The sequence below is a fragment of the Dichotomopilus funicola genome (genome assembly GCF_033296635.1).
Source record: "Dichotomopilus funicola strain CBS 141.50 unplaced genomic scaffold C8A04scaffold_11, whole genome shotgun sequence".
Taxonomy (NCBI): Eukaryota; Fungi; Ascomycota; class Sordariomycetes; order Sordariales; family Chaetomiaceae; genus Dichotomopilus; species Dichotomopilus funicola.
In genome coordinates this window covers 308,782-334,325 of record NW_026944032.1, presented here as the reverse complement: position 1 = coordinate 334,325, position 25,544 = coordinate 308,782, and the positions used below count along the sequence as shown (strand labels likewise).

The window sequence follows — 25,544 nt, the reverse complement described above, 5'->3', positions numbered from 1 at the left end:
CGCCTATCTGCGTCCCGCCATAGGGCCGGTTCCTCACACTCAGTTGGGGCCGCCCCTGAATGTGGAGACTTTTCTTAGTGCGAACAGCTGTGCCTTCGAAACGTCGGGAGAATTTAGCGCCGTTTGAGTCCCCAACGAACAAAATCATGGGTTTGCCCAAAACAGCCCCAAATTGAAGTTTTCCAATCCGTTTTGATGAGAGCTATATTACCCGTACTCGTACCCATTTTTTGATAGCTGCTTATTGTATCAATGGAAATATATATATAGTTTAATAGCCTACCTACTTTACTTACTTAGGCCTAATGTAGTACCAAGATATAAGATAACAATCGAACTGAAAGACGGAGGGTATCAAACTATATGTGTATTGCCGTTGGTATGGAAAATCGGGTATGAAAAGATATATATAGGTGTGGGCGATGTAAATATCAATTAAACCGGATCGAAAACTTCAATTTGCGGCTGTTTTGGGCAAAACCGTGATTTTGTTCGTTGGGGCCAAACTTGTGTAAATTTTGGTGTGCACTGACTGGGACGGCGCTAAATTCTCCTGACGTTTGGGAGGCACAGAGGCTTGCCAGCCGACCAGGCGTGCCAAGACGTTAACCCCGTCGCTTGTCTCGCCCCTCTCCCTGCTGGATCCTGACTTTGCCCCAGGACCTTGACGTCGATAGTCTTATGATGTTTTCTGAGAACTGAAGCCCCAACTTGGGTTGTACCCTGTGTTCTACCTATGTGCCTGTGGGGAAGAACCCACCCAACAAAGCTTTCCTTCAACGGCCGTCGGCGCCCTCCGTTGCCCCCCGCGCCTGATGTTGACATAACTTATAACTTCTCTGCGGGCCTGAATGGAGTCTTGAGATTTTTTCCCTCTTGTTTCGTTTACTCAGTTTTTTGCCATGTCTGAGGATTCCGAACTTGCTCCAACTGACGACATACGGTACGCACGCAAAGACCCAAGATTGAATCCCGAATCGCGAAAGGCTGTGGAGAGAACGTCAGTGTTGTTGAGCCTGATGTCTCCAACAAGGCGTTTACTTACTCAATCATCATGCGGTTTCTCTTCGCATAGCTGGGGTTAAGGCAAAGAACCCAAGGGATTTGAAACTTTGTTACTCAATAATCGTACCATCCGAGTTTTCCTCACCCGCTTGGTGTTCTGCTTCCTATAGTAACGCTGCTTAGAGGATGTTACAATGTGGCAAGGTCTACAGGCTGACACCATCACGATATTAACCGAACCGAGGCTTGCCAACAATCTTTTACACCAAGCTAGATGTTTATCGTCGACTTCAACGGCCAAAACTATCTGTCATCCAGACACATACTAACTCCAAACTCCTACGCGGCTCACTTGTCTGACGAAGCACGGTTGGCTAGCCGACGAGAAGCGAAGTTTTACAAAGGCACTATGATTCCTGAGGCTCTACATAACAGGAACCGCTAGCCCGTTTGCCTCGGTCCCGGACGAAGGTTCCGGGGTCGTCTCCACCCAGACTTCAGACGACGCCACGCTCTCGTCGAATGTTCGCGACCGGTCGATTCCTTGGGTGGATATAAGCTCACGAGTCATCATCCTGGGGTTCATTGAACTAGAACATCTCGAATAACTATGCAAGAATCTATTTAAGAGGCTCGCCGTCGACCAACATCCTCAATCCGTCGGCATGGCTTCACATGGTGTCTTCGCAGCGCATCTTCGTGCAGGATAACCACCACGTTAGCAACAAGACGTTCTCGAACTTTTACAATTGAACTCCAGCCAGCTTACACCTTGACGTCATACACGCCATGCAGCCCCAGAGGTCGGATACGGACGAATCTCTGCTCACGCTAAAGGGCGATCCGGGCAACAATGAAAGAAATACTTCCACTCCGGTTCAGGTTCATCGGGAATGGAGCGATCCTATCTTGACGGCGTTGTCGCCCCGCCCGGCACCCAAGAGCCCGCAGTCGTCTGGACCAAAGTCGTCTTTCCGCCCGAGGAGCGACTCGGGCCTGGCGTGGACCACAAATCAGGCTCCTTTTCGCCGGTCCGCCCACGGCAAGCCCGATAGCTGGTTGTCTGCTTGGTCGACCTCCGCGACGGTGTTGAGTGACGAGGAGGAGAACAGCAGCGAAGCGGATCACGCGTCAGACCACCCCCCCATCACGGACCTCAAGGGGCTTGTGTTAAACGGCCAGGTCCTCCCGGATTTCTTCGAGCCTGCGGTGATCGACCTCGTCCTTTCTAATCCGGATACGGTACGGCGACTGCGTGCCTTTGCACAAATCAGGCACACCGGGTCCGATATTGACTTTCTGTCCAAGGTAAGCTGCCATTGTCTGGCGAGGGGTGTTAATGAGAAGAACATATTAAGGCTAATCGACTTGTAGGTTGAGGAATATTCCCACGCTTTAGAGGAAATCATCGGCTTCATGACCCACATTTCACAACACTTCACAGGCTCCATGGCCACCTCGCCACTGGAGCTCACGCCCGACGTGGCGGGCGCCCTCAAGTCCAACGTCAAGTACTGCACGCGAGCAGCACTACCGGCGTTGGACAAGGTCTACCGAGAGGCCAGGGCCACGGCCCAGGAACGGCTATCCCGCAACCTCTACCCTGAGTTTGTCAAGTACCAGCTCTCTCAGTGCCTAACCGCCTCGCTGTCGACGCATTTCATGTTTGGCGACCAGCTGCGACACCGGTACCCGGGCCTCGGCGAAGCCTTTTGTCTGACGGACCCCCTCCGGCCGGACAACCCCATTGTGTGTGCCTCAGACGGGTTCCTCTCCATGTCGGGATACCCGCGCCGGGACCTCATCGGGAAGAACTGCCGGCTCCTTCAAGGGCCCGGGACCGACCCTGAGGCCATTCGCCGGCTTAGCCAAGCGGCCGCAGCGGGCAAGCCGGTAACGGAACTCCTGCTCAACTACAAGCCCGACGGCGCTCCTTACTGGAATCTGTTGTTTATCTGCCCGCTCATGGAAAGGGGCAACGTGCGGTACTCACTCGGGGCCCAGATCAACGTGTCAGAGAACATGGGCTCCGATTACGAGGATATCTTGGGCATCTTGAACTTCGGGCATATGCCAGGCCAGCTCAGCAGCCCCCGAATGGACCCTCCCGGCTCTCCACATTCGTCAGCCCGGCTCAGCTCGGAGCACCTAGACCCCGACGACCTCGATGACCAACACGGCGGAGAACAGCGCACCTCACGCCGTCGGCGCTTCCTGCGGCACTTCCACCGCCGATCCCCTTCCTCCCGGGCCTCGTCCCACTCGCGCCGGAGCACGGCTTCTGTGGAAGAGGACAGCTCTCCCCCGCCCACGGTCCCCTCGCCACAGCCGGCACACCCACCGCCATTCGCCTCGGAACGCCTAGAACATCATTTCACCCTGCCGTACCCGTACAGCCACCAAGAGAAGCAGCTGCACATCGACGAGCAAAGCACGCCCTACTCCCGCTTCTTCGTCCTCCGCTTCACCAACCCACACCCGCCCTCCGTCTCGGCGAATTACCTCAATTCCCCGCACCGTGCCAGCGTCTCACCCCACCGACGGGCGCGCGGCACCAGCGGCAGCGGGAGCGACCGCAGCGGGGGTAGTGCCAGCAGCGGTGATCCGATCCAAAAGCAGCGGTTGCCCATCGCTTTTTGCTCTCCCCACGCGCTGTCGCTGCTGGGCATCAAGCTGCAGCCGCATCACGAGTCGAATCCGTCAGCGGTAGTCGCGGGTCGTGATATCTTTGCCGTGCTGGCGTCGCATTTCGATTCGCCGACGGTTAACAGAGCGTTTAGGGAGACAGTCCTCGGGCATCTGGTGCGCGGGGAAAGTTATACGGCGGATCTGATGGCTCCCGGGAACTGGGGTGGGTCAGGAAGTGGTAGTGGAGGTGGTGGTGGTGGCCGGAGTCGTGAGAGGGAGAGGGGAAGGGAGAAAGGATTGGGCGGTGGTTTGGGGGCTGCATCCGGATCTACCGTGGGCCTCGGCCTACACCCGAAGAGGAGATCCAGAACCACCTCACCCCCGCCTGTCCCGCCCCTGCCGACGTCGGCCTCGTCCTCGAATAAGCACAGCGCCGGTAGCAGCTCAGCGGGCCTTGTTTCCTCGGCTAACCAGTCCTCTTCTGGTGATATCGGCGGGGCGATATGGGGTGCTACCGCGGGGAGAAACGTACACTACGATCCCACTTCGGAGGGATATGCCAGCAGCCACAGTCGCCACAGCAGCCAACACAGCCAACCCAGCCAATCCCACGGCCATCACTACGGCCACCACCACGCTCACCACCACCATCCCCAACCCACCGACCGCAGCAGCCACTTCGACCGCCCACCCAAACCCGACCGAAGCCAATCCCAATCCCGCTCCCGCCGCAGACGCCCAAGCGGCACCGGCACCGGCACCGGCACCGGCACGACCGGCATGACAGATATCCACCGGGGCGGGACAGGATTCCTCAGCCAGGTGCTGATGCTCGGCGGGGCCGGAGCGGGCGTGGTGTCGGGGCCGTCGGGGAAGAGGGCGCTGAAGAGGGTGGTGAGTAGTTGGGTGCCTTTGAAAGATGGGGTTGGTAGGGTTGGGTGGGTTGTGCTGGTTTTGACGCCTGTTGGTGATGCTTTGTAGGAGTATTTAAGAGCTCGCAGGAAACAGCTGGGAAAATGTGGGTGAGAGGGAAACATGGGTGAGAGGGAAACGGGTTTAAGTGAGAGGGAGACGGGAAGGGTGTCTTATCTTGTAGAAAAGCATTTGGGCGTGACGTGTATGATTGAAAGGCATTGTTGTGTTTGGAAAAGGGGGGATGTGTATGTTAGTGTATGCTTATGTAAAGTACGTTTAGATCTGTAAGATAGGTAGGGTTGTCCGAAATGGAAACTAAAAGTCTAGTTGATCAAGACTCCACTGCTCGAGTAATTACAAATAAGTCTGAAGTCCGTGGGTTCGTTGCCCCTTTTTGCCCCTCTGTAAGGAGAGCTTTGGCGTGACAAGAGATGATTGTCTTCTGTGATAGGGTTATCCGGAATGGGAAACTAACTACAAGTTTAGCTGATCAATACTCCACTCCACCGTTTGGAAGATAGATAGTCTGAAGTCCGTGTGTTCATTACTCCTTCTTTCCCCTCTGCAAGGAAAATTCCGAATCGAAACTCGGGACCGAGGAACTGAGTGGGATTGATAACCTTATTCAGACTACATCGCTTATCAGGACTTCCCCCCAATGATATCTCCAAGGGAGATAGCCATTTCACGATCTCCATCGAGGTCTAGATAGTCAAGTCAAACTGGGCCATCACCTCTCAACTAACCTAGTAAAATAGTAAAATACTAACAAATGCCCCTGGATTCGTTACTTGCAGCAACATCATGAGACTCACTCCAAACCACTTTAGTTCAAGGCTAGAACAGCACAGCCAACAGCATGCTAAAAGTAATTCAAGATCAACGTCTCAGGCGTAGCCGTGCCCAATGTGCCAGTGCGGTTGTACGTGCGACTGCTGGTGCAAATGGTCTATCTATGTATGTCGCTATGACGTGCCTGTCTACAGAGTTTTCTAGTATGTACGTGTCCAGAGCAACTCAACTTCAACTCTATGTACTTAAATGCCTTGAAGGAAACCAGAGCATCCTGCGACTCAACACACCACGACCACATCCCTGCGAACCAACATCACGACAAGTACATACACACACGCTTACCAATAAGTAAACAACACACAGCACACAACACACAGCACACTTATCAACAAAAGCAACGCCACGGCCCTAGCCCCCCCAAAGCAAAGATGTCCCCCCAAGAAAGGATCCCCTCCCGGCAAATCCAAGCCTACCACCGCCGCCAGCACCGCCACCACCAGCACGCTCTCTTCCCCCCCACCAACGACGTCCTCAGTGAGTCGGAGATGGGAAGAAACAACTGGCAGAACAATTACCCCGAGGCCTTTTTGCATATTGACCGGCGGTTGGAAGCGATGGATCAGACGATGGTTTGGTTGAGGGCGAGGTAAGTCTTCTCTCTCTTTCCCTTTCCTCGCTGCCTGGGGTTGGTTATATTACGTAGCCAGTCGGTCAATGGTGATGTCCTGCGCTGCTGGAGCTGTTGCAAATTCGGGATAAGTCAGTCTTGCTAACCTCGGTGATGAATCAGGCTGATCAACATCCAAGCGGTACAGCACAACAGCCAAGTACGCACTTTGACCTCCCCCTTAGCAGGCATGGTTTCGGTCCAAGAGGGTGAGAATCCACATACACCTGTTGGACAACCGATTCCGAATTTTCCGAGGACGGTGGATCGGTTGGGGGCGATGACTGGTTAGTACCTACCTTACCTTCCCTATAACATATCCTGTCCTGTCATATTGTGTTCTTGGGTCGGTCGCTCGGGGGGTTTTGCTAAGGGTGATTTGCTGATGATACGTGTGGATGTAGCGATTGAATGCCGGATTTTGTTGGAGTCGTTGGACTGTCCTTTTACCGAGTCGTGGGGGTGGTATGGGCTGGAGGGGTTACAGGCGGCTGTAAGGGCTACGGTGGGATTGACGGGGTGGTGAGAGGGGGTGTCGTTGTAGGTGGTTGCTGGGGTCTTGTTGGTGATGTGATGGTTGATATGGTGTAGTTGATTGGGGGGTTGAGGTACAAATTTATGGGGAGAACAAATTTATCAAGAGATGGTGAACATGGTGAATTAAAAAATAGAGAAATAGAACTTATAGAGAATACAACATGCTTTACAGAACGAGTCTCCACTACCTACCTCCGTGACTCCCAAACCAAGAAACCGGATCCTCCGAGTCCCAGGTGCCAAAGCTCAACCCCTCCCAAAGTCCACGCGCATTCCTTCCCCGTATATAAACCCCTCTCGCCCTCCCCCAGTTACCATCTCCTCCCAATTAAACCAAACACCGGTTTGGCGCAGCGGTATTGGGAGGAGCGCTGGGCGCGCCACTACCGTCGTAAATCGAAATGGTCCCGGGTTCGATTCCCGGGACCAGCGAAGAAAAAGCCCCCCGGTGGGCTTTTCGTAACCACCAACCTCTATTCCTCCGGATGGGAATAGGGCTTGGTGGTGAGCTTTTGCATTTTGAATTTCTGTATTCCTTTTATTTATTTTACTATCTACTTCCTGCCCTCATTTTGTGCTTTTCTTTTTTGTTTTCTTGATTGTTGTTGGTGTTTTGACTTGCACCGAGGAGATACCCAGATACAACCCTAACCCTATTAAACTCCGACCCCGTCGGCCAACGGGCTGATTCTCCCCCGCGGACCGCAAGCGGAGATCCAGGGTCGGAGATAATGACATTTCCCGCCCGGGCCGGACAGGAACAAGAACCCGCTCACACATCAAACGCAGCAGACAACGTCAACTGATGGCGTGGCTTTGGGAGCCTTTCCGTGATGTCCGCTGGCCGGACGCCATTTGGAAGGGATTGCCGAAAATAGGTCATACACAGTCGCTTAAACGAGGCCCTTTTGGGTCTCGAACCGGCTTCCTTCATGAGGGCTCTCGCCTTTATAAGTGAGGCGTCCTCGGCACTCTAATTACCCGACTGCAGTCCAAAGTTCCGTACTGTTCACTTCGCTTCACTCCCCGCCATCCATGGAAAAGCTCGTCACACGTCTGCGACTGGGACGCTCACTCGCATTCCGACCGACCCCCACGCTACCATCAAAAACGAGAATTCAACCCCCTAGAACCAAGAGGGCTACGCCTGTCCTGCGCGCATCGGCCTCGCTATCAACCGTCGCAGCAGCCACAGCTTCCATGGCCGTATACGCGAGCCTCGTCTCCAAACCGGAGACGCCAACCGCCGTCCCGGAAGACGCCGAGCTGGCCGCCCACCATGTCAAAGGGCGCAATGGCAAGACGGCTAGCTTCCGCAACCCGCACCCGTCGGCTGGCGATATACCGCCGGGGCCGTGGGCGATGCCGTTTAAGCTTGCGAAGTAAATTTCTCGTCTTCATTTTTAATAGATTTATATTATTTCCAGATATTTACAGAGTCACTAACACATCTCCAGGGCCGTCTTCAGCGGCGACCTCCCCCAGCCCAGCGTCAAAGACATCACCATCCCGACCGTAACCCCCCAATTCCTCCCCCACCGCGCCGACGCCTCCAGCCCCTTACGCGCCACCTGGCTCGGCCACGCCTGCTACTTTGTCGAGTTCCCCGGCGGTCTGCGCGTGCTGTTCGACCCGGTCTTTGAAGACCGCTGTGCGCCGGTGCAATGGATGGGTCCGAAACGGTACTCTCCGCCGGCGTGCTCGCTGGCGGATTTACCGCCCGTTGACGCTGTTGTTATTTCGCATTCGCACTATGATCATTTGTCTCATCCGAGTGTGTTGGATCTGGCGAAGCGGAATCCGGAGGCGCAGTTTTTTGTTGGGCTGGGGTTGGAGAAGTGGTTTCGGGATTGTGGGATTAGGAATGTGACTGAGATGGACTGGTGGCAGCAGGCGGATTTGACGCTGCGGAGGGACCGGATGGGTGAGACTCCGGGAGCCAAGACGAAAGAAGCCAACACCACAGCGGTAACAGCAACAGACGTAAAAGAAGACCCCGACGTAATCCTCGCCCGCATAAGCTGCCTCCCCTGCCAACACTCCTCCGGCCGCACCGGCCTCGACCGCGACCACACCCTCTGGGCGTCCTGGTCCGTCCACTCCGGCGGTAAATCCGTCTTCTTCGGCGGCGACACAGGCTACCGCACCGTCCCCAAACTCGCCCCCACCATCAACGACTACGGCCCGGCCTACTCCTCCCTCCCGCGCTGTCCCCAATTCAAACAGATCGGCGCCTTGCGCGGTCCCTTTGACCTAGGTCTCATCCCGATCGGGGCGTATAAACCACGGTTTTTGATGAGTCCTGTACATGCAAATCCGTATGATGCGGTGGAGATTTTTAAGGATACGCGGTGTAGAAGGGGGATGGGGATTCATTGGGGCACGTGGGTGTTGACGAGTGAGGAGGTGGAGGAGCCGCCGCGGATGTTGAGGGAGGCGTTGAGGGCCAGTGGGATTGAGGAGGAGGGGGTGTTTGAGACTTGTGCTGTGGGGGAGACGAGGGAGTTTTAATTTCTGGTTTGAGTGGCTGTTTGATATGTGTAATATAGTGATAGTGATACCTCTCTCCTGTAATTTATATTTTTTTTACGATACGCCGGCAATTGCTGTGAATTAGAGCTCTCATCGCTGGCAAGTGCTAAAGCTGGCATAACCATTTATTGGTCAAGGTACCTAAGATAGATGCCGGCTTATCCGTCTAATCTCACGAGTAACTTCTTCACCACTAGGATCTTCACCGAGCATTGGGTAACCGACAACTGTACCTTGCAAATCTTATTCCCATATGTTGTTGTTATTGTCAATTTCTCTTTTTTGGCTAGCTTACTTACTACAGTATAGGTTCGAGACCTGGCCGAGTCGCCACTCCAGAGAACGGCTGACGTCCTGACGTCAGGACCGGTATCCGTTCACTACACCTCGAGGAATCCCTGATTATGAATGGGCACGTGAATTGCTGAAAGTCAATGATGGCATACTGTTTTGGTGAGTAACATTTGCATCATCAGAACGAAGACATATTTATGTACTGATCCAACTTGTCTGCACAACTCTGCTACCATCTCCACGTCCCATGTAAACACACTTATCTACTCTATAATTCAGAATTTATCAGACCACACAAACACCAAAATGGCCGAGCATCAGACAGAAATAGCCGGCAAACCCGCCGACCCCTACAAAGCCACCAACCTCGAAACCGACGTCCCCCTCGAAAAAAAGATCCAAGACCTCAGCCACTTCATCGCCCACTGCAAGTTCGCCATGATGACCACGCGGGACGCCGCCACGGGGGGGTTGATGTCGCGGTGTATGGCCTTAGCGGCTCAGGTACTCCCTCCCTCCCTCAGCTAACAATTATCTCGAGCTACCCCAACCCATGAAGGATAGAAAAAAGAAAAGCTGACACAGTAGGTATCAAAAGGAAACCGGCGGCATCGACCTCCTCTTCCACACCAACACCGCCTCCGGCAAAGCCTCCGACCTCGCCAGCGACAGCCACACCAACATCAGCTTCCTCAACCACTCCACCGGCGACTGGGCCTCCATCAGCGGCACGGCGCGCGTCGAAACCGACCGGAGCCTCGTGCACAAACACTACTCTTCACATCTCAAAGCCTGGCTTGGGGATCTCGGGGATGGGGTACATGATGGGGGACCGGAGGACCCGCGGTTGGGGGTGATTAGAGTGCGGATGGCGTCGGCGCATTATGCGGTGGGTTCGAGGGGGGTGGTGGGACATTTGGCGCAGGTTGCGCAGGGGGTTGTGAGGGGGAAGGTGGCGGGGGTTAATAAGTTGAGGGAGATTGGGGAGGAGGAGGTTAGGGAGTGGAGGGAGAAATGGGAGAAGAGGGGGGGTGAGTGAGGGTTTCTTTTAGGTACATATGGAAGTGCTGTACGTGCAAAGATTGTTTGGAGATTTACCATGGGTTTGGAGTTTGCTGATATTAACCTTCGAGGTTGAATGAACGTGGAGGACCGGTAATGGTATGGGAAAGCTCGATGTATATGTATACGGTGGTATGCAAAGATTGTTCGGATATCCCTTGTTTGTTTGTTTGTTAATTTAATAGGATGGGATGTCGACGTGTTGGTATGAACACATTTAAGCCATTCAGGGTCAAGATTGCCCCCTCTCTCACAGACATACAGTCAAGATGCCTTTCAATTCCACCATTCAAAATTATATCGTGATATCCATAATAGCCCCTCACTACTTCCCCCCAAACCCCGTAAACCCCATAGCAGCCAACATATCCTCCTCCTCATGCTCCCCCTCAATCCTCACATCTTCCCCATACTCCCTCTTCACTTTTACCGCTTCCTCCCTCTCCCTCCTTTTCCTCTCCTCCCCCTCCTTCCTCTTCCGTCTCTTCTCCTCCCGTTCCCTCTCCTCCTCCTCCCTCCTCACCTCCAACCTCGCCTTCAAATCTACCACCATCCCCTTCCTCCTCTCCTCCTCCCTCTCCCACAAAGCCTCAATCCTCTCCCTCACCTCCCTCGCGCTAGCCCTCCTCACCTCCCCCGTCGCCCCGATCGCCCTCTGATGCTGCATACTATTCGTATGCTCCACCCATTGTAAATTATCTTTAAACGTCAGATCACAAGCGTCACAATAAAACCCTGCTCCGCGACCCCTTTTCCCAACCCCCGCTCCCGCCGGGACTAGGGTGGAGGTGCCGACGAGTTTGCTGAAATCGTGGGTGGCGGAACGGGCGGTGGTGAGAGATTCGGAGCCGTCGAGTGGCTTGTAGTATTTTTTGCCGGCGAGTTTGGCTTCGTAGCGGAGTTTGCGCTCTTCTTTTTCGGCGGCTTCGCGCGCGGCCGCTTTGGAGGCGTATTCATCTAGGTCGTACTTTTTGCGGAAGTCGGTGTCGCCGGCCGCTTGGCCGTAGGCGGATTTGCTTGTCATCGTGGCGGTCGGTGGATAGAGGCGAACGAACGAACGGGAGATTGGTCGGGTTTTGGAGGTTGTGTAGTGTGTCTTCAAGCAGGTCGGGATTGTGTGTGGCTCAAGGAGGTCGGAAGGTGTCTGTTGCTATTGGGATGTCGTGAAGTGTTGGAACTGTAGGTAACTACTGGATTCCAGGGACTTGATCGCGGTGACGCGCTCGGCAGGCATGCTTATCGATAACGATAAGCTCGGCGGACCCCTGCAGTCTGGACTTTTTAGCGGGGCAGAGCTTTGGCGGGGTTGTCCAGCGGCATTGACTTGAGAATCTTCTTCTTTCTAGGTATTTTGAAAGGGATAACTCTCAGAGGAGTAGCAGTCACAATGCTCTACCTGGTTGGCCTCGGCCTCTCCGACGAGACGGACATCACCGTCAAGGGCCTCGAGGTGGTTAAGAAGGCCTCCCGAGTCTACCTCGAGGCCTACACCAGCATCCTCCTCGTCGACAAGTCGGTTTTGGTACGCATTCTCTCGACTATCCTCCACTAACAACCCCAGGACCCATCCCACTGACACTAACACTCAGTAGGAAACCTATTATGGCCGCCCCGTGATCGTAGCCGACCGAGAAATGGTCGAATCCGACAGCGACGCCATCCTACACGACGCGCAAAACGTCGACGTGGCCTTCCTCGTCGTCGGCGACCCCTTCGGCGCGACCACCCACACCGACATCGTGCTCCGCGCGCGCGAGCTGCACATCCCCGTGCGCACCGTCCCCAACGCCTCCATCATGTCGGGCATTGGCGCGGCTGGACTGCAGTTGTACAATTTCGGCCAGACAGTCAGTATGGTGTTTTTCACCGACAACTGGCGGCCGGCGAGTTTTTATGATCGGATTAAGGAGAATCGCGATATTGGACTGCATACGCTGGTGTTGTTGGATATCAAGGTGAAGGAGCAGAGTTTGGAGAATATGGCGCGGGGGAGGAAGATCTATGAGCCGCCGCGGTATATGACGGTGGGGACGTGTGCACAGCAGATGTTGGAGGTGGAGGAGGAAAAGGGGCTGGGGGCGTACGGGCCGGAGAGTCTGGCGATTGGCGCGGCGAGAGTCGGGGGGAAGACGGAGAAATTTGTGGCGGGAACGTTGAAGGAGTTGTGTGAGGCGGATGATGTGTTGGGGCCGCCGTTGCATAGTTTGGTGTTGTTGGGGCGGAGGACGCATGAGCTGGAGCATGATTTTGTAAGGGAGTTTGCGGTGGATAGGGAGAATTGGGATCGGATATGGAAGGCCGAGTATCAGGGGAAGCACTAGGGAGGAATCTGAAATAACTAACTGGAGGAAATATCGGCAAACTACCAAACCTATTTACCCCGGCCAGACACCAACCCAAGACCAACCCCAACTGTCCCATCCCACTCCTCATCCCACCTTCTCTTCCCCTCGCGTATCGCCCCCTCCTTCAACCTCCCCAGTTCCCCCTTCGCACCATCCCCACCACCCAACAACCTCCCCAAAACTCCCGCCAACTCCCCCGCCGTCTCAAACCCCATCCCATTCTCCCCCTCCCTCACCAACTCCCCAAAACTCTCATACCCGCAATACGCGGCCACCGGCAACCCGGCCCCAAACATATCCACCACTTTCATCGGGAGATCTACGCCCGAGCTGCTGCGGTGTAGGCACACTCCTAAGTCGGCACACGCCAGTAGCGCGGCGTAGTCGGCGAAGGGTAGGAAAGCCGTGGCGATGCGGATGTTGGGGAGATGGCCGGCAGCCGTGAGTTCGGCAATGCGCGCGAGGTAGTGTGCTTGTTGCGGGCCTTTGCCTGTGATGATGGCTAGGAGCGGGGGGTTGGTGCTCCCAGGTGTGTCGGACGACGCGGCGTACTCGACTAATGCGTCGAGGAGCAAGGAAAAGTCTTCGTCTGGGGTCCAGCTGGTGCTGCTCACAAGCAAGCGGGTGGTGCCTGAGAGGATGTGCGGGGCAAGCATGGCTGTTTCATGGGTTGGGAGGACACGTCGGAGGGTAGATAGGCGGGTTTGTGGGGAGGTGACGGGTTGGAAGATGGACGCGGGCCGGTCGTGGACGGCGAGCATGGGGCCTGGGACGGAGTAAGGAGGGTTGCGGAGTTGGCGGGCCATGGCGTTGGTTACGGTTAGGTGGAGGTCGCCGAGGCGGCCGAAGTAGCATTCGTAGAGCTTGGAGAGGATGACCAAGGGGTGGCGGGTGCTGCCGCGGGTGTTGGCGAGGATGGTCCAGCCGTAGTTGTGCCAGTCGATGATGAGTTTGGTGTTGCGCAGGCGGCAGGTGAGGCTGGCGATGGCGAGGGTTGGGATGGTGGGGGGGTTTTGGACGAGGAGCCATTGGGCTGGTGGGAGGGTGTGGGAGAGGAGGTGGGTGAGGTGGATGACTTGGTGGATGACTTTGAAGGGGGCGAAGAGGATGAAGGGGATTGATGGGGGTCGAGAAGGGGGAGTTGGAAGAGATGTGATGGTGATGTTGGGGTTGTTGACGACATCAGGGTGAGGTGAGGTTTCTATTTGTGTTAGCTACTTGTCTAGACTCATAGCGTTCACTGAGAATAATACACACCGAGATATCCTATCAAGTCCACCTTCCCCCCATGCTTGGCGATACTGAGCGCATGGTATGTCATACGTGGGCTCCGGCCAATATCCCCCAGGACAAGAATCTGGACAGAGACAGCCTCTCCGGCCGTGCCGGCCCTAGGCCCATAATACTTTGTGGCGCTCAGCAGAAAATAAGCTACGGCAGAAAGAAGGCCAAGAGCAAAGAGGGTGAGAGAAAGTATTAACAAGAGTAACATCGTTGCATGTCGTGAGCTGTGGACAGCTTTCGGCCTCTTGAAAACATTAACGTAAGAAAAACAAGAATCTGAAGTGGTGCACCGGAATACTCCAGCCTCGTGATACACCAACAATCTCAGCCTCGCCACCCAATTTGCAGTGAGTGCAGTGTTTCGTCTTCACAAGTTCAAAGCTCAAAGCTGCGAAGCTGGTGGTGACTTGTCCAAGTCCGGCCAGATTGACGCGCCTTATCGCTTATCGGCCTGCAGGTCGCTGGTTTGGTGGTCGCTGATTCCGGGGTGAACAGGGGCGGCCGGGTCTTGGCCATCTGCCGCACGTGCACCAGCCAATCACAAACCCAAATTCTCCCGCATGTCGAAGTCTTCCCCACCGAGCTCAGGGGCCAGAAAAGGAAGGACGGGGTTGATCGGGACCCGCGACAGGGGGCACTGCTTCCAAGAAGAGGACCGCCTAAACAACCGTTGCTCCGCTGCGTGGCTCGATGGGTCGATGGGCTCGATGGGCTTGACTTGGTGGCGGAGATTCGCATCTTTCGGTTGCACCCCAGAGAGGTAATGGGTCTGCTTCATATCAGCAACAATCCTTCCTCGCCAACTCGAAACGACTGCGCCGTTGCTCTGGGTTGAGTTGCTTGGCCGCACATCGGAAAGCGGCATTCGCAGTAGTGTACGGCACTGGCAGGATTTTCCGGCTCTTCGGTGCGACCCATCGGTACTTTGACGCTCCTTTGGACGGGGGTCTCTCGGTTCGATTCAGATCGCAGAGGGCTGACTCGTTTGGGTGTTGGGTTGGGACAGAAACTCTGGGCGTCCTGGTTTTCCGCCGACGTGAATCGACGGTCAACTCCGCGACGGTCCAACCAGTACGGAGTACAAACCCGACAACCCCTATCCATCGACGACTACCCCGATGCCCACCGCTGGCTGAACCGAGGAGCGCGTCGACGCTCCCCCGCCCCGCGAACACACCCCGCGCCTCGCAACGGCATTCGGACCGATCGTAGGGCTACGGCACGAAGATCATGGCATCAACATATGCCTTACCGGCCTCGGGGCTCCATCAACACCACCACCACCATGGCTCTGACAGCGCCGGCGTCCACTCGCACTCGCACGCACATACACACTCCCACTCTCACTCGCACTCTCTCACCCATTCCCATGCATCCTCCTCCTCGCTATCCTCTCTGAGCCCGTCGCGAAGCCGAAAAGACCTACGAGGCAACTCTCACAACCACTCCCGACACCACCACCACGACAGCGACCACACACACTTCGCGTCCAACTCAAACGGCGGCCCAGCCCCGATCCATGTCCCGCCACCATTGAACTCGAGCGGCCAGTGGAGGCTGGAGTCAACACCAGGCGGGAAATCGTTATTATCCCCAACAGCGGCCGGGTTTGATGCGGCCGGCGTGTACGAGCCTCCAGCTGGGGCGCGGTCCCGATCGCATTCGCACTCACATCACCGTCATGGCCATGCGCATGCCCACGCCCACGCGCATGAGCAGGCGGGGCCACGGTCGAGGTTTACGGCGTTGCTGCTGAGGTACACGTACTCGTGGCCGTTGTTGCACGCGGTGGTGACGAATAAGGATTCGAGGAGGATATTCTACTTTATGAGGTGTGTCATCATCCGAAGGCATTGCTACGTAATAAATAAGATCGCTAACCGTAGTCAGTCTAAACTTCGCCTTCATGATGGTGCAAGCCTTCTACGGCTACGTAACCGACTCCCTCGGCCTCCTCAGCGACAGCGTACACATGTTCTTCGACTGCGTGGCCCTCGCCGTCGGGCTCTTCGCCGCCGTGGCCAGCAAGTGGCCGCCAAGCGAGCGGTTTCCGTACGGGTTCGGCAAGATCGAGACGCTCAGCGGGTTTGGAAACGGGGTGTTCCTGATACTGATCAGCGTGGAGATCATGACGGAGGCCTGCGAGCGCATCTACGAGGGGCGCGAGACGAAGCGGTTGGGGGAGTTGTTTGTGGTCAGCACGGCCGGGTTGTTGGTGAATTTGGTGGGCATGATGGCGTTTGGGCATCATCATCATGGGCATGGACATGACCACGGCCATTCGCATGGGGGGTGTGGTGGTCATTCCCATGAGAGTCACTCCCACGATCACCACGGCCACGACCACGACCACGACCACGACGAGAAACACAGTCACTCTCACTCCCACACCCATGACCACAGCGAGAAACACTCCCACAGCCACGCCCACGACAACGAAAACATGTACGGCATCTACCTTCACATCCTCGCCGACACCCTCGGCAGCGCCGCCGTCATCGTCTCCACAATCCTCACCCACTTCTGGAAATGGCCCGGCTGGGACCCCCTCGCCTCCTTCCTCATCGCCGTCCTCATTTTGCTGTCTGCCCTCCCCCTCGTCCGCTCCTCTGCCCGCCGCTTGTTACTCACCGTCCCTGCGGAAGTCGAATACTCCCTCCGCGACACCCTGTCGGGGATTGTTGGGCTGCGCGGGGTCGTGGGGTATGCGGCGCCGAAGTTTTGGATTGATGATCGGACTGTCGAGGCCGCCAGCATCCCTTCCGACGATAATCATGGACACGGGAGCGAGAGCAAGGGAGCTGGGCCGAGACTACTAGGCGTGATGCACGTGGTAGCGGCCCGCGCGGCAGACGTGGATGATGTGCGGGATCGCGTGCGCAAGTATATGTTGGAGCATCGGATCGATGTTATTGTGCAGGTGGAGAGGGAAGGGGATACGAGTTGTTGGTGTGGGGTTGGGAGGAGTCCGTTGTCGCAGGGGCAGACGCGCAAGGGGAGTGTGGGGGTTTTTTAGATGCACACACAGAATTTGAGGGTCGGTATATGTGGTCGAAGAAGGTCTGAGAAAGCAGAGTTGGAGAGTTATGGGGATTTGGGAAGGATGGGTTACAGGAGTGGGTGGACGGATGTATGAAGGATGATATGATCTGCAGCGTGTCTACCTAGTTGTTTTTTGTAATCCGTACATGTACTTGGTGGGAGCATGTTGGAAGCAATGTCAGCGATCAGCGAGCTCAGTTGGGAATTTCATTGCCGAGTTTAGAGAAGCAGAGAGACAGACAGCGGACTTGTGCTTGGTTGGTGTGAGGAGTTGGTTTGAGGAATGGATGAGATGAACTGCGGAGTTGGTTGAGTAATTGGGTATGGGATGAATTGGATTGTACGTGAACATGGGAGTCGAAAGTGAGGGTTGGGTTGTATATATGGGATATGGACACTTTTTTCTTCGAGGACGTTGGTTTGTGACGTGTGTGTGTATATGCCCTTTGTCAGCCTTTGGGAGTTGGGTTTATCATTTCCAGGCGCAACACGTTGGGCGATCATATTGACGGGGTGTAAACCTTTGAGAGGTATCAAAATGGCTGTCTGACACACTGCCCTTCGAGTTAATTACAACTGCAGCTATTTTTTACGTCTCTGGTTTTATGTTCACTCTTCTTTTGTTTTTCAGATTGGTCCCGATTTCAGACGAATTTCCACTCTCGAGACCAAAACGCATTATTTCCTCCGTATGAGTCCTGCTTTTCCGTAGTTCTGTTCTCCACTGATGTTGTTTTCCATCTAGTGTTCCCTGTGCGGTAGGTAACGTTATCCCCAAAATAGCGCATTCACATGTCAATCCTCCCACCCAAGCCACCCAGCACCCACATTCCCCAATGCAAGTCTTGGCACTCATACCTTATTTTTTTTTTCCTCTCAGCCGCGGGACTGCGTCACAAGCGCCCGTCTGTCATGCGACACACCCTTTTCGTGTGCTCTGTACTATGTAAGCGATGGGATGTTTATTTCATTGGTTGGGAGAGTGAATTACGGGTTGTCATGCACGAGGCCCCCGGATCAGGCAGGGCTGAAGCGATATGGCAAGAAGGCAAGGAGGGTAGTGATCCGTCTGTCCGGTGCAGATGCGGATGTCCGGGGCGAGAAGGACGAGGGGAATGGAACGGTAGGTCATTACACTGGTTTCTGGGATTGGGATGCGGGTGAGAATAGTCTTGACGGTGGCCCGGCTTACCATAGTAGGCCTGGGTAGTGAAGTGATGGGTTTCTTGTGATGCCGAGGGACGATGGCTGCGTGGGGGGGGGGGGGGGGGGGGGGGGGGGGGGGGGGGGGGGGGGGGGGTTACCCCATGTTTTTGGTGTTTTCGGCGACATGGAATCGAGTTTGTGTCGTGGGGTTCCGGGGTTAAGGGGCCTGGAGTTATAGCTGTGTTTTAGAGGCGGGGTACTTCGTAGTTGGTATATCCATTTTCTCTCATACTGTACCTACTCTAATTAAGCCGGAGAGGTATTCGCTGTTTAATGGGCAACCGAAATCTCTTCACGGCAGATCCAGACGGGAGAAGAAAACGGCTCGCGCAGCACCACTCTGTCAAAGTCGCCCTGACGGTCCCTGAGAGCCCTGACAGTGGCGTTGCACTGACTGCCCCGGCGCTTGTGGCGTTTCGGACGCTGAACTGCATCCCGCCTGCCTGCCGTACGGAGTACCCGCCTGCCGTGTTGCAGGCGATGGCGGGGCTGAGGGGAATTCCCTTTTGCCGAGGTTCGCACACCCCTGGGCGAGTGACGTCCCCTTTGCGACGGGCCGAGAGGGTCTCAAAGCCCCACCTTGCCGTCTCCCGCTGAGTCTAAAACTGAAGAGTTGCACTTTTTTTTTCCTTTTCAAAGACTTTGAGAGTTGATCAGTTCAGTGTTGAAGTTTGATTGTGCTGTTTTTAGTTGGCTGATCCGAGCGACTAGACTTGAGAGCGATCGCAGAAAACGCCAAAGTTAAACAAGCCCCCACACGATAACCCCGCGAGGTTTGGAACCGTCCGCCGTGGGAGACCACAAACCAACCTCAACATCACCATCTACATACACACACACCCACAATGACCTCTCAAGACACGGCCGGCGCAGCCGCCAACAAAAAACTTGCCTCCACCCTCCCCGACGCAGTGGCCTCCAAAGTCCCCCACCTCCCCGAGACAAAAGACGAGCTCAAAGCCGAGATCAAAGCGGAAGCCAAAGCCGCCACCTCGGCCGGCCTCGCCCAGCTGCGGTCCTTTGTAGCCGGCGGCTTCGGCGGCGTGTGTGCCGTGGTAGTCGGCCACCCGTTTGATTTGGTAAAGGTCCGTCTGCAGACGGCCGAGAAGGGGGTGTATTCGAGTGCGATGGATGTGGTGCGCAAGAGCGTGGCCAAGGATGGGTTGAGACGGGGGTTGTATGCGGGTGTGTCGGCGCCGTTGGTGGGGGTTACGCCTATGTGTATGTTCTTTTCCTCTCTTTTCCTTTTTTCTCACTTTTGCTCCCTCGAGAAATGCTAACAAGGTTAGTCGCCGTCTCCTTCTGGGGCTACGACCTCGGCAAATCCATCGTCCGCAGCACCAGCACCATCACCTCCCCCGACGGCTCCCTCTCCATCGCGCAAATCTCCGCCGCCGGTTTCTTCTCCGCCATCCCCATGACCGCCATAACCGCCCCCTTCGAGCGCGTCAAAGTGATCCTGCAAGTCCAAGGCCAAAAGAAGCTCGCCCCGGGCGAAAAACCCAAATACTCCGGCGGCACCGACGTCGTCCGCCAACTCTACCGGGAAGGCGGCATCCGCTCCGTCTTCCGCGGGTCAGCGGCCACGCTGGCCCGCGACGGCCCTGGGTCGGCGGCGTATTTCGCGGCGTATGAGTATATCAAGAAGTTGTTGACGCCGCGGGATCCCGTGACCGGGGAGGTCAGTGGGAAGTTGAGTTTGCCGGCGGTGACGTGTGCGGGTGCGGCGGCGGGGGTGGCGATGTGGATTCCGGTTTTCCCGATTGATACCGTCAAGAGTCGGTTGCAGACGGCGGAGGGGAATGTGACGATTGGCGGCGTGGTGAGGGGGTTGTATGCGCAGGGGGGGTTTAAGGCGTTTTTCCCGGGGTTTGGGCCGGCGTTGGCGAGGGCCGTGCCGGCGAATGCGGCGACGTTTTTGGGGGTTGAGTTGGCGCATCAGGCTATGAATAAGGTGTTTTAGGCTCTCTGTCTCTGTGGTGTAGTCTATGGGATGGATATATGGGGGCCTTGTTTGGTATGGTATGGTATGGTAGGTATGGCTGGGATATCTCGTTCGTCAAAGACTTGTTTCGCGCATGCGTTTAAGGTTAGAGAGCGAGAAGGAGTTTGGGATTCTTTTCTTGTTTCTTGATTCTTGGCTGCGTCTCGTTTAGTCTATTGCAGCATATAACATCGCGCTCTCTGCATAGAGATAGACCGCAAGATGGCATGATACAATTACAACATGTACTGTACATAGATTACAACTTTGAAGATCTCCGTAACATTCCAAGTCTTCTGTATTGCAAGTCCTGCTCAATCATCCCCCCTAACTCAAAAACTTCCCCCCACACGCACCACAAACCCCCTCCCCAATCAACCTCCTCACCTCTTCCCTTCTCCCTTCTCCCTCCTCCCCCTGTTTCTCCCCTTCAAGACCCAAAATCTTCCCAACCAAAACCTCCGCCCTCATAGTCCTCAGCCCACACGCCCCACAACTCCGCGTAGCCCCCGGTGTCTGCACCGCCAACCCGGATGTCGCACACGTCCCGAAAAAGTGTCCGTTGCGGCATCCGCTTAGGGAACCGCCTTGGCGACGCTGGTCCATGGGTGCGTGGCAGAGGTCGCAGTTTTGGGTTGAGAGGGCGTGGGCGAAGAGGGTGGGAAGATCGTTGTAATTTTCAGAATTCTCCCGTCCGGTATTTGGGTGGCTCATGGTAGCTGGATAGTGGATTCCGGGAACGTCGGGACCGCCGCCGTAGAGGGACTCGAAGAGTTTGGCTTCGGTTGTTAGGCGGTCGTAGTAGGATGGGGGGTTATTTTCTGCTGTCGTATGACTGTTTGTCATGGCCATGAACTGCGGGTCAATGGGGAAGCTGGAGTCATCAGGCTCCTCCTCGTTATGAGCGTGCACTTGTTGAAGACGCCGCGGTTTATGTCCAAACAACACGTTCGACCGCACGGTATGCCACCCCCCTCTCTCCGGCCGCTGCGTGCTATGGTTACTCACCAACGCCGCGGCCACACCACCCCCCGGGGAAAGAGTCAGGCCATGCAGACGGTAGCGGTGTGGGTGGATCTCGGGGACGTCCAGGACTGTGGGCTCGGCGAACCCGTCGAATCTTTCTTCTTCATTTTCGTCGTCGTCGGAGTCGAGGTTACCGTCTAGACCCATCATGTCGCCATCGTCATCGCCGTCGTCGTCGTCTACATCGTCGGCGTCGGAGCCGGAACCGTCGGAGCCGCTTTCGTCGTAGTTGCGCGTTAGGTGCATGTCGACGGGGACTTGGACGTCGAGTTTCTGGGCGATGGTGCGCACCCATTGGGGGCGGGGGTCTTCGGGGCTGGTTGGGGGGACGTTGGTTTGGTACCAGTCGGGGGTTGTGGCTGTGGCGGACATGCGGATGAGCGTGTAGAGGGGTGTAGGAGATGGGTTAGCGAGGTTGGGAGGGTGGATGACGAGATCTGACTTGTTAGTGACTTTAAAACAAACATATGGATGAGAATAGGGGGCTGAGACATACCGACGATGGGATTCTGCGAGGCCACCCCGCTATCTCGCGGATACACCGTCTGACAATCCCACGCGCTATGCTGCTGGACTTTGTAGACCGGACCCCCGGCCATGGCAACCTCAAAGTTTTTCAGCTCAAACCCAGTTGAGAGCAGCCCACGACATGAGGAGACCGAACCATGGGTCCAAATCTAGAAGTAAAAACATCAGACCCAATAATACTTGACAGTGGACAGACACGAGGTAAACTTACAGCATCCTCAAACTCGACAAACGCATCAGTCGCGAGAGGCACACACATGCCGTATAAATCCTCTCTCCCGACTTCGAGGTCCGGCAACTCGCCCCGCACCCAGAGGCCCTTGATCGTAACCTTCCGGAAGCCAACATACCCGCGGTCGACAAAGGAGATGAGGCTGCTACGGGAATCGCCTTCATCCAGCCAGGGACTCCAGCTGATACCGTATGAGGTGCCGAATGGGACGTAGTCGGGGTCGAGTTTCTGTTGTAAGTGTAAGTAAGTCGTGAGTGGGGAAAGGAGAAAGGGGAAAGGAGAAAGGAGAAAGGGGAAAGGGGAAAGGAAAAGGGAAAGGGGGGAAAGAAGAAAAGGGGGAAGAAAAAAGTAAAAAAAACTCACATCAATAGGTTTATGAGGCCCCTCCGCCTTAAACCTCGCAACCTCCTTCACCAACCAAACCGCACTCTCCCCGGGCTGCGTCCGAAACCCACCCAAATCCTCCTCCCCCTCGCCCTCCTCATCCTCCGGCACCAACACACACTGCACACTAATCACCGCCACCTCCCCGACATCATTCACCGTCGCCAGCAACGCCTGCCCAGCAGTCTGCTGCTGCTCCGTTCCCATCGCCCACGCAAATCCCCTCAAATACTCACTCACCTCCGTCTGCTGGCCCGGCAAAACCAACCGTTCCCCAACCCCCCACAGCACCATCCACGAATTCAACTCCCGCCTCTGTAACATCCCTTCGTTTGCACGCGACAGGATGTTGGCCGATTCCCCGCCGTCGCCGAGGACAGTTAGGGTCCCCGCGCCCGTGAGTACGGCGAGGATGGGCCGGCGGTGGACGCCGAGGCCGGAGGGGGACCAGCGTAGGGTGATGACTTGGTTCATGCTGCTGCCGACGCCCGTGATGGGGCCGTAGCCGGCGCCGTAGGGGCGGTTGGAGTTGGAGGCGTGGGTGGTGTTGGGGGGGCCGGAGGAGGAGGAGTGGGATGAGTTATCGTCTTCTGAACCGGGGTCATCTTCTTCGTCTTCGTCTTCGTCGGAGTCATAGGACCCAAATGAGCCATCTGAGCCGGAATCGTCATCGTCCTCATCATCATCCTCCTCCTCCTCTTCCCCCTCGTCACCCTCGCCATCATCATTCTTTTCAGCACCTTCACCATCTTCCTTATTTTCATCATCTTCCCCCTCCTCCTCCACAACCACAACCCCATCATACGGAAACTCCAACCCCATCGCCAAAAATAACTCCCTATTCACCCTCGGATCCAACGGCGGAAACGACACCGGCATATGCCTCCCACCCTCCGAGTACTGCGCCCGCAGAACCGTATGGTTATACCCCCTCTGTCCACCTCCACCTCCCCCTTCCCCCTCCCCTTCCTCCCCAGGCGGACCATCATCCTCACCATTCCTCATAGCATCACCTAACTGGCCATTTTGGCCATGCTCAGCTAACGCCCGCAACTTATCCCGCTGCCTGGAAAAGTCAGGAAATTCGGGCACAAAGACATGCACGGAGTCGTCTGCGCTGATGGCGAGGTCGCCGTCGCAGGAGAATTGGATGGCGCGTTTGGCGAGGGGGCGGGCGTTGAGGGTGATTTCGCGGAGGGGGAGGAGCTGGGGGGGGGTTAGCTTTCGTGTCATTGTCTGTATGGTGAGTGAGGGGGGATGTGCAGTTGTGGTGGAGGGGGAGGTCCGTTATGAGGAGCACTGGGAGAGTATCTCATTGGTTTTGTACAAAAAATCTCAGAAAAAGGGGCGGCTTGGTAGGTAAAATTATAGTGTGGCTATTAACTAAAAAAAACTTACCTTCTGCTTAGGAGCCTTTTTAGGAGGAGAACTCATGGTGATATCTGCTGACTGGGAGTGGTTAAGGAATTGGGTTGTGAAAATGATGTGAATAGTTGAACATTTTTGTCCTGAGAGAAAAATGGTGTTAATTTATCATTGCGGTGGTTGTCGCTTTTACACACTAATGCGTCTCAATTGTTGCAATTGTTGTAATTGTTGAAGAGAACAATAGAAGTGAGGTTCCACTCACTTCAAAGTTGAGCTGCCATAAACGAACCTAACCCTAACCCTACAACTACTGTCAATATTACTTCAACTATGGGGCGTCAACGGCACGCGGAGTAAGACGTATGATGTACAAACGTGTATTATTCAGAAACAACGCTAATATGCATCTACCTCCCCTCCAAATAAGAACCCAACCCCCAAAGCAATGTACACCCCGCCACAGCAGCAGCGCCCAAGATCTTCTTAGTCCACCAATTATCATCCGACAACGGTTTGGTAAACTGCACCCGATGCTGCTTAGCCCCTTTCGTCTCTCCCGTCGCTGCCGCCGTAATGTTCTCCTTCGACCCCGACTCCTCCTCGTCCGCCTTCCGATTCAACGCCGCAATCGTCCGGCTAAGCGCCAACAATTCCTCGTCCAACACAGTAGTGTTCTTAGCCCCGTCCACCTCCACATTCTGCACATTACCAAAGAAATCCGTGACCAGCCGTTTGCGCGCAGCCTCGGCGCCGCCGGGGAACAGGTCGTAGCGGACACCCGCGTTAGAGTGGATCTTCTCGTAGGTATACCCGTCGAAGAGGTCGCCGACTGTTTTCTTGCTGCTGGTGTCGCGCACTTCGGTCTCGAGAAACTCGAGGTTGTAGTAGGTGTACCGGTCGATGACGGCTACGCCGATGTCGCTGTCGGCGTGGTGGGAGTAGGAGGACTGGTCGAGTTCGGAGGAGCCGGTCGCGATGATGTTGGGGGAGTAGAGCTTGCTGTACATGGTGTTGGCTTGGCAGGTGTCGATCATGAAGAGGATTTCGTTGTATCTGGGGGGATCGAGGGTTAGTTTATTTTGTCTCTAGCAGAGTGATTGGATCCAGACAGAGCGTACCGTTTCTTCTCCCACATCTGCTCAAACGCGTCCGCCAAGTCGAACGCGCCAATCTCCTCCGCATCCTGAAACTTGAGAAACTCATTCCCCCCATGCCCCGTCATGTACACCAAGATATTGCTCCGGTCATCCGTCAACAACCGCTTGCTACGCGGCATCTCATCCCCAACCCGGTCGGTCAGCAGCCGAATGAAGTTCTCCACCGTCACCTCATACCCGCGGTAGTCCACCTCAATATTGTCACCATACAAGTCGACCGCGCGGTCGGCGTTGGAGTAAACCGTGCCCGGGAACGCATTGCGCGGGTTGCAGGCCATGTCGTCGGGGAGCATGAGGATGATCTGGGAATCGGGGATGCCGAGCCGCTTTACGGTGCGGTAGATGGATAGGACGTTCGCCAAGTGGCGGTAGTTGAACCAGAAGCGCGACGTGCACACCAGCACCGCCCAGTTGCTGGTGTGCTCGGCGCCGACGAGGCTCGCGGGCGCTAGGAGCGCTGCGGCGAGGAGTGCCGGGAGGCCGAAGAGCCCGGACAGCTTCATTTTGGTGGTTGTTTAGGGATACGAGGAAAAAAACAGTCGCCTAGGATGGA

General features: G+C 55.6%; 10 protein-coding genes across 10 annotated transcripts; 7 read left to right on the top strand and 3 right to left on the bottom strand.

Annotated features, from left to right (window-relative positions):
- Window positions 1–1,794: 1,794 nt before the first annotated feature.
- On the top strand, window positions 1,795–4,614 carry C8A04DRAFT_35316 (uncharacterized protein; the record flags this gene model as incomplete). The annotated part of the gene is made up of 3 exons (XM_062783127.1): window positions 1,795–2,313; window positions 2,380–3,721; window positions 4,421–4,614. 3 exons carry the CDS (start codon window positions 1,795–1,797, stop codon window positions 4,612–4,614), a joined length of 2,055 nt encoding a protein of 684 aa, XP_062639411.1.
- Window positions 4,615–5,771: 1,157 nt separating this feature from the next.
- C8A04DRAFT_26201 (uncharacterized protein) lies at window positions 5,772–6,536 on the top strand (the record flags this gene model as incomplete). Its single annotated transcript, XM_062779843.1, has 3 exons — window positions 5,772–5,989; window positions 6,134–6,297; window positions 6,415–6,536. 3 exons carry the CDS (start codon window positions 5,772–5,774, stop codon window positions 6,534–6,536), a joined length of 504 nt encoding a protein of 167 aa, XP_062639410.1.
- Window positions 6,537–7,582: 1,046 nt separating this feature from the next.
- Window positions 7,583–9,058, top strand: C8A04DRAFT_35315 (beta-lactamase superfamily domain-containing protein; the record flags this gene model as incomplete). Its single annotated transcript, XM_062783126.1, has 2 exons — window positions 7,583–7,929; window positions 8,005–9,058. The coding sequence occupies 2 exons, from the start codon at window positions 7,583–7,585 to the stop codon at window positions 9,056–9,058; spliced, it is 1,401 nt and encodes a 466-aa protein (XP_062639409.1).
- Window positions 9,059–9,679: 621 nt separating this feature from the next.
- On the top strand, window positions 9,680–10,412 carry C8A04DRAFT_10173 (uncharacterized protein; the record flags this gene model as incomplete). Its single annotated transcript, XM_062776491.1, has 2 exons — window positions 9,680–9,877; window positions 9,972–10,412. The coding sequence occupies 2 exons, from the start codon at window positions 9,680–9,682 to the stop codon at window positions 10,410–10,412; spliced, it is 639 nt and encodes a 212-aa protein (XP_062639408.1).
- Window positions 10,413–10,760: 348 nt separating this feature from the next.
- On the bottom strand, window positions 10,761–11,459 carry C8A04DRAFT_35313 (uncharacterized protein; the record flags this gene model as incomplete). The annotated part of the gene is made up of 1 exon (XM_062783125.1): window positions 10,761–11,459. One exon carries the CDS (start codon window positions 11,457–11,459, stop codon window positions 10,761–10,763), a length of 699 nt encoding a protein of 232 aa, XP_062639407.1.
- A 363-nt stretch (window positions 11,460–11,822) lies between these two features.
- Window positions 11,823–12,756, top strand: C8A04DRAFT_26197 (tetrapyrrole methylase; the record flags this gene model as incomplete). The annotated part of the gene is made up of 2 exons (XM_062779842.1): window positions 11,823–11,957; window positions 12,028–12,756. 2 exons carry the CDS (start codon window positions 11,823–11,825, stop codon window positions 12,754–12,756), a joined length of 864 nt encoding a protein of 287 aa, XP_062639406.1.
- Window positions 12,757–12,806: 50 nt separating this feature from the next.
- On the bottom strand, window positions 12,807–14,272 carry C8A04DRAFT_35311 (glycosyl transferases group 1-domain-containing protein; the record flags this gene model as incomplete). Its single annotated transcript, XM_062783124.1, has 2 exons — window positions 12,807–13,981; window positions 14,038–14,272. 2 exons carry the CDS (start codon window positions 14,270–14,272, stop codon window positions 12,807–12,809), a joined length of 1,410 nt encoding a protein of 469 aa, XP_062639405.1.
- A 1,022-nt stretch (window positions 14,273–15,294) lies between these two features.
- On the top strand, window positions 15,295–17,080 carry C8A04DRAFT_35310 (cation efflux family-domain-containing protein; the record flags this gene model as incomplete). The annotated part of the gene is made up of 2 exons (XM_062783123.1): window positions 15,295–15,896; window positions 15,955–17,080. 2 exons carry the CDS (start codon window positions 15,295–15,297, stop codon window positions 17,078–17,080), a joined length of 1,728 nt encoding a protein of 575 aa, XP_062639404.1.
- A 2,077-nt stretch (window positions 17,081–19,157) lies between these two features.
- On the top strand, window positions 19,158–20,275 carry C8A04DRAFT_35309 (mitochondrial carrier domain-containing protein; the record flags this gene model as incomplete). The annotated part of the gene is made up of 2 exons (XM_062783122.1): window positions 19,158–19,533; window positions 19,602–20,275. 2 exons carry the CDS (start codon window positions 19,158–19,160, stop codon window positions 20,273–20,275), a joined length of 1,050 nt encoding a protein of 349 aa, XP_062639403.1.
- Window positions 20,276–20,623: 348 nt separating this feature from the next.
- Window positions 20,624–25,494, bottom strand: C8A04DRAFT_35308 (uncharacterized protein; the record flags this gene model as incomplete). Its single annotated transcript, XM_062783121.1, has 5 exons — window positions 20,624–21,759; window positions 21,819–21,999; window positions 22,446–23,672; window positions 24,296–24,887; window positions 24,953–25,494. 5 exons carry the CDS (start codon window positions 25,492–25,494, stop codon window positions 20,624–20,626), a joined length of 3,678 nt encoding a protein of 1,225 aa, XP_062639402.1.
- Between the last annotated feature and the right edge of the window lie 50 nt (window positions 25,495–25,544).